The sequence below is a fragment of the Sphaerodactylus townsendi genome, linkage group LG03 (genome assembly GCF_021028975.2).
Source record: "Sphaerodactylus townsendi isolate TG3544 linkage group LG03, MPM_Stown_v2.3, whole genome shotgun sequence".
NCBI classification, from domain to species: domain Eukaryota; kingdom Metazoa; phylum Chordata; class Lepidosauria; order Squamata; family Sphaerodactylidae; genus Sphaerodactylus; species Sphaerodactylus townsendi.
In genome coordinates, this window is record NC_059427.1 from 1,599,568 (window position 1) to 1,605,826 (window position 6,259).

The 6,259-nt window shown below is 48.4% G+C and overlaps 1 protein-coding gene across 1 annotated transcript; it reads right to left on the bottom strand.

The window, feature by feature from the left end:
• Window positions 1-424: 424 nt before the first annotated feature.
• Window positions 425-5,794, bottom strand: LOC125428630 (zinc finger protein 883-like). Its single transcript, XM_048489074.1, has 5 exons — window positions 5,719-5,794; window positions 5,009-5,135; window positions 2,427-2,840; window positions 1,668-2,273; window positions 425-1,499 (listed from the first exon to the last, which is right to left on the bottom strand). The coding sequence occupies exons 1-5, from the start codon at window positions 5,746-5,748 to the stop codon at window positions 559-561; spliced, it is 2,118 nt and encodes a 705-aa protein (XP_048345031.1). The 5' UTR covers window positions 5,749-5,794; the 3' UTR covers window positions 425-558.
• Window positions 5,795-6,259: the final 465 nt, after the last annotated feature.

Below are 6,259 nucleotides of genomic sequence, written 5' to 3' on the forward strand. Positions count from 1 at the left end.
AAAGTTTTTTTTTTAAGCCAGGTTTTCCAGATGGGATGCAAAAGATGGGTGTGTGTGCATTTGTCCTTTAAGATGAAGCTCAGATTTTGTTATGGACTTCATTGTTCTGAAGATTTGATTGGTTAAGACTGCAGGGTTTTTATTTTATATCCCGCATCCCTCTATTGAAAAGAGTCTCGGTGCAGCTTATAAACTCTTTTGCTTCCTGTCCCTACAGCAGGCACGTTGTGAGGTAGGTGGAGCTGAGGGACTTCTGAGAGAACTGTGACTAGCCCAAGGTTACCCAGCCAGCATGATGTAGTGGTTAAGAGCAGGTGCACTCCTCAATGCAGCATTCCAAAGATATGCACATAGGAATAAGATCAACGTTTAATAATCAACGTGAAGAAGCAGAAAACAACACAAAAAGAACAAGAGAACTAACCATGCAGAGTGAATCCCTTTTCACACACTGAGCATAAAAAAGCACTTTCTGCTATCCAGGGGGTGCCTTCCAAGAAGAAGGGGATCAAACTGGGGTGCCTCATCTGAGAGTGGACAGAAGCCTTACAATCAGCACTACAAAGGTCTCTCCCTTGTGTGAATTCTTTGATGGTCTTTAAGAGTGTTCCTTCGACGGAATCTTTTTCCGCACTCTGAGCATTCAAAAGGTCTCTCCCCTGTGTGAGTTCTTTGATGCTTTTTAAGATTACCACTGTCACTGAATCTTTTTCCACACTCTGAGCATTCAAAAGGTCTCTCACCTGTGTGAGTTCTTTGATGCTTTTTAAGATTACCACTGTCACTGAATCTTTTTCCACACTCTGAGCATTCAAAAGGTCTCTCACCTGTGTGAGTTTTTTGATGCCGTTGAAGAGTGCCACTCCGACTGAATCTCTTTCCACACTCTGAGCATTCAAAAGGTCTCTCACCTGTGTGAGTTTTTTGATGCCGTTGAAGAGTACCACTCCAACTGAATCTCTTTCCACACTCCGAGCATTCAAAAGGTCTCTCACCTGTGTGAGTTTTTTGATGGAGTTGAAGATTGCCACTCTGACTGAATCTCTTTCCACACCCCGAGCATTCAAAAGGTCTCTCACCTGTGTGAGTTTTTTGATGCCGTTGAAGAGTGCCACTCCGACTGAATCTCTTTCCACACACCGAGCATTCAAAAGGTCTCTCACCTGTGTGAGTTTTTTGATGGAGTTGAAGATTGCCACTCCAACTGAATCTCTTTCCACACTCCAAGCATTCAAAACGTCTCTCACCTGTGTGATTTTTTTGATGCCTTTGAAGAGTGCCACTCTGACTGAATCTCTTTCCACACTCCGAGCATTCAAAAGGTCTCTCACCTGTGTGAGTTCTTTGATGGTGTTGAAGATTGCCAGTGTGACTGAATCTCTTTCCACACTCCGAGCATTCAAAAGGTCTCTCACCTGTGTGAGTTCTTTGATGGTGTTGAAGATTGCCACTCTGACTGAATCTCTTTCCACACTCCGAGCATTCAAAAGGTCTCTCACCTGTGTGAGTTTTTTGATGGTGTTGAAGATTGCCAGTGTGACTGAATCTCTTTCCACACTCCAAGCATTCAAAAGGTCTCTCACCTGTGTGAGTTTTTTGATGCCGTTGAAGAGTGCCACTCCGACTGAATCTCTTTCCACACACCGAGCATTCAAAAGGTCTCTCACCTGTGTGAGTTCTTTGATGGTGTTGAAGAGTGCTATTGTGACTGAAGAACTTTCCACACCAAAAGCATTTATGTGCCCTTATTATACTGTGCTTTGGAAGATGTACATTACCTTTTCTTATACCAAAGAAAGTCTTTCCACTGTCTATGCTGATTAATGGATTCTCTGATGAATGAGTCCCACCATGGTTTTGAGAAAGATCTGATTTTCCTGAGAAGCTCTTGCCACAGTCTGTGCAGCTACAAGATTTCTCTCCTTTATAAGTTCTCTGATGGCGAGGTTGCTCTGTTCTGTGAACATAATTCTTTCCAAACTCCAAGCATTGATCGGCCTTCCTTCCACTGTGCATTTGCAGATGGATCTCATATTGGCTTTGATCTGAGAAGGTCATCCCACATTCCAAGCACTTATGTGCTTCCTCTGCTGTTTGGACTAGTTCACTGAAATCCTGCCCTTGGCATGAAATAGGTTTATTCCCATTTTCAGCCATGTGATTTCCTTTCTGCTTATTATGTCCACCTTGATTTCTGAAGATTCCTTCCAAATCTTCACTCGGGACTTTATTTAGCACTGTCTCATCACCCTCATTCCACTGCTCATCCCCTGCTGGAATAAAGAGAGAAATCCTGTGAGAATCCACACAAGGAAGTCTGACCTTCCCTAGAACTTCTATCCACACACAAATGTGTCACTACATCATTATAAACTTTAAAAGGACATCCAAGAACAGCTTGGTTTGCAATCTATGCATCCTCTCACCTGACTGAGGTTGATGGGATGAAACGGATGATTGCTGACTGAAGGTCTTTCCACACTTCAGGAAGTCATATGATTTCTCTGCTAAGGGAATTTGCCTCTCAGAAATAAGAGTGATATTTTCACCGCAGGACTTTCCAACAGCCAGATTTTCATTTTTGTTTTCCCTGGAGAAGATTCTCTGGCAAGCATGAAGACGTTCATTCCTTGTTTTGGTTGATGTTACTTCTTGGACTGGACTTTCACAGAAGTATCCTCCTTGGGATGGATCGGGCTTATCTGCCGTCTTGTCTGCATGGTTTCCCTCCTGCCTTTGTGGTCGGTCTCTGTCCTCCACCTTTCCTTCAGAAATTTCATCCTGGTCTGTTCCCACAGAGAACCCCTCGTTTCCCCCAACCATCTCCTCTATAGGTGCTGCTGGAAGGAAGGAAGAGGTCCAGTTAGCACATGGGCAAGAAGCCAAGCCCCCTATCAGGCACTGTTCATTAATGGGTGACCATTTTCTTGATCAGATATTCTTTCCCCTGCAAATGAGCTCCAGTCCCACCTTATCCCCAGTCAGGCCCTGCATGTCAGCAGGTTTTATATTCTGTCTATCCCTTTCACTTTAAGAAGAAGAAGAGTTTGGATTTATATCCCCCCTTTCTCTCCTGTAGGAGACTCAAAGGGGCTTACAATCTCCTTGCCCTTCCCCGCTCACAACAAACACCCTGTGAGGTAGGTGGGGCTGAGAGAGCTCCGAGAAGCTGTGACTAGCCCAAGGTCACCCAGCTGGCGTGTGTGGGAGTGTACAGGCTAATCTGAAATGGCAAACCATCCTTCCCCTACCATACACATTTGACTTGTAATGCAGCTCTTTTGAGTCTCTGCTATTTATGATTAAAAAGAAGAGGAGGAGAAAGCTTTTATATCCCCAGTTTTCTCTACCCTAAAGAGGATGAAAGGGGCTTATAAATCACATTCCCTCCCCACAACAGGCACCTTGTGAGGGAGGTGGAACAGAGAGAGTTCTGAGACAACTGTGACTAGCCTAGGTCACCCAGCAGGCTTCTTGTGGAAGAGTGGGGACTTGAACCCCTCCCTCCAAATTAGACTACAGAGCTCTTTACACCATGCTAGCTCTCCAGAGGAAGTTACCATGATCTCCTGTCCAGAAGCTAAATAAAGAGCTTCCTTCTAGATTAGATGATAGCCAAGAGGAAGTATTTTTCAGCATTTGTTCGGGGATAGGGAAAAGCCAGCACTTTACCAAGTGAACCCAACACTTACTTACTTACTTATGCCCCGCCCTCCCCCTAGGGCTCAGTGCGGCAGACAACAGCTTATAAAACAAGAAGACTTCAAAGGAGTCCCCAATGATTTTTGGAAGAGGGGCCAGTTGAGGGCAGGGCAGATAGAGCCCAAAAGCATCTAGGTGACTGCTGTACGAAAGAGCCCTCGGCCTCCTGCGGCTTGGCTTTTGTTAAGTAAGCCCCCACCTTTCTCTGGACTATTCCACATTTAAGGATACAGCTTGAAAGCATCCCGGATTTCAAGACCCAAAAGGTCCCCCTCCCTCCTTTCCCAGCAGGCTTTGTGATTCTGCCAAACTTAGACATGCAAAAAGGGAAGCAGAAATCCTTTCAGGATATTCCTTGATCATCCCCTTGACATAACCATGGAAGATCCTCACTTGCAGCCAGCTCCTTTGGGAAGGAAATAATCACCAGTGCTTTGATCGTGTGTTCCTGCATTGCAGGGGGTTGGACTTGACGGCCCTTCGGGTCTCTCCCCGCTCTATGATTCTATGATTCCTCTTGAGAAATTCTCACCCCTTTCTTCAGATGCAAGACCTTTACCTGTCTCCACCATAGTCTCTCTTTCATTCTTGACTCTTGGCACAAAAAGGAGAAAGTGATGGTTCTTATACAGAGAAGGAAAGAAATGTGAAGAAGAGGGTCTTTTGCCAGAGAGAATGGAAACCTGATCAAGATCAAAGCCCACAATCCCAACCATTGTAAGAAGAAGACTTGGTTTCTATAACCGCTTTTTGTATCAAAGCAGCTTACAAATGCCTTCCCTTCCTTTTCCTACAAGACACCTTGTCAGGTATGTGGGGCTGAGAGAATTCTGAGAGAACTATGACTGGTCCGAGGTCACCCAGCAGGAGTCACGTAGAGGAGACAGGAATCAAACCCTTTTCTCCATATCTTCAGTCTGCTACTCTCAAATACTACCCCATATTGGCTCTCCAGATCACAGTTGGAGGGGATTAACCTACTCTCACTTGGAGGACAGGTGTGTTCTAATGGTTCCCAACTGAGAAATTGGGATGTGGCCCCTTCCAGAGTCTTCCTGGGGGGCCGAGCAGTCCTGCAGTAGCCTCAGGACAGGACACCCTCTCTGGGTCAATTGCCCCAGCAAACCAGGTGGATTTTGGCAATGCTGACTATCCCTTTTGAAGCTATCCTGCCACCTCGAGGCCTCCACAAGCGAGCAAGGTCTGAACAGGGCTCAGCCAAAAAGTATTACTGTTCAAGATTTTCATCCATGCTTCACCCCAAAGATAGAAATGTGTACCTCTGGAACCTATGAAAGATCCTTACCCAGAGAAGCCACGCTCGCGTAGTTCTCCATCATGACGTCCTCGTAGAGAGCCCTTTGGTCTGGATCCAGCAGCGCCCACTCTGCCTCTGTGAAATACACGGCCACCTCCCCGAAGGAAACGACAGACTGAAAGGAAAAGCGGATGCCCTCATCAGAGGTAATCTCAGGCAGTGTCATGATCTGGGCCTGGTTTGGCCGGATCCTGTCATGGCTCCTGTGATCTGTCAGCTTAATCTGCACGTTAGACACCTGCTAGCTGCTATGCTTGAAAATGCTGGGGAGGGTGGGTTGTTTGGCTTTGGTGAAGGCCATGCACTCAAGGGTGCCTTTTTCCCTCTTGATAACTGGTGCTGACAGGCTGGGGTGGGGGTGGGGGAATGGAGAGGGTATAATGGGAGCTGTTCTGGTATTTAACATTTTTTGACTGGTCAAGGAAAGTCTAAATGCTTATTCCTGATGCTGTTTTGAATAAAAAGAACTTGTCTGAACACAAAGCCTCGCATTGAACAGACCAGGGGCATGACAGGCACAGATGGCCAACTGGGAGGGGGCGTTCTGGGAGGGGGCAGGATGGAGAACTCCGCTTGTGTATAAGGAGCAGCATTCAGGGTCTCTTGCCTGGGCCCCTCAGCACCAACTTCAGGAGAAACCCCCCCCCCCCCAGGAAAGGAGGGGGGGACCCAGGCTGTCCCCTGCTCATCTCCCCTACCTGGACTGGAGATGCAGCCGCTGTTTCCATCTCTCTGCAAACAGAACGGATCAGCACTGTCTCTTCACTGCCTGAGAGGGAGAGAAAACCGGAAGAAAGAGTATCAGCCTCCACTCACTAGTCTATTTGGTTGCGTCATGAACCTCTGTTCCCAGGGCTGTGAAACCTTGCCCCGTGTGCGCTCAAAAAGAATTGTAACACTTTCCGGTAAGGACTGGGAGAGGTGGAAGAGAAGCCCAAGCCCAAGATGCTATTCTTTTATTGGCTGTGACTTCACACACGGCCTTGAGGCCAAGCTGATGGGAGGAAAAACTCGTGGGGGGGGGGGGGGGTGGGGGGGGGGGGGGGGGGGGGGGGGGGGGGGTGGGGGGGGGGGGGGGTGGGGGGGGGGGGGGTTGGGGGGCGGGGGAGGAGGGGGGGGGGGGGGGTGGGGGGCGGGGGGGTTGAGGGGGGGGGGGGGTGGGGGGGGGGGGGGGTGGGGGGGGGGGGGGGTGGGGGGGGGGGGGGGTGGGGGGGGGGGGGGGTGGGGGGGGGGGGGGGT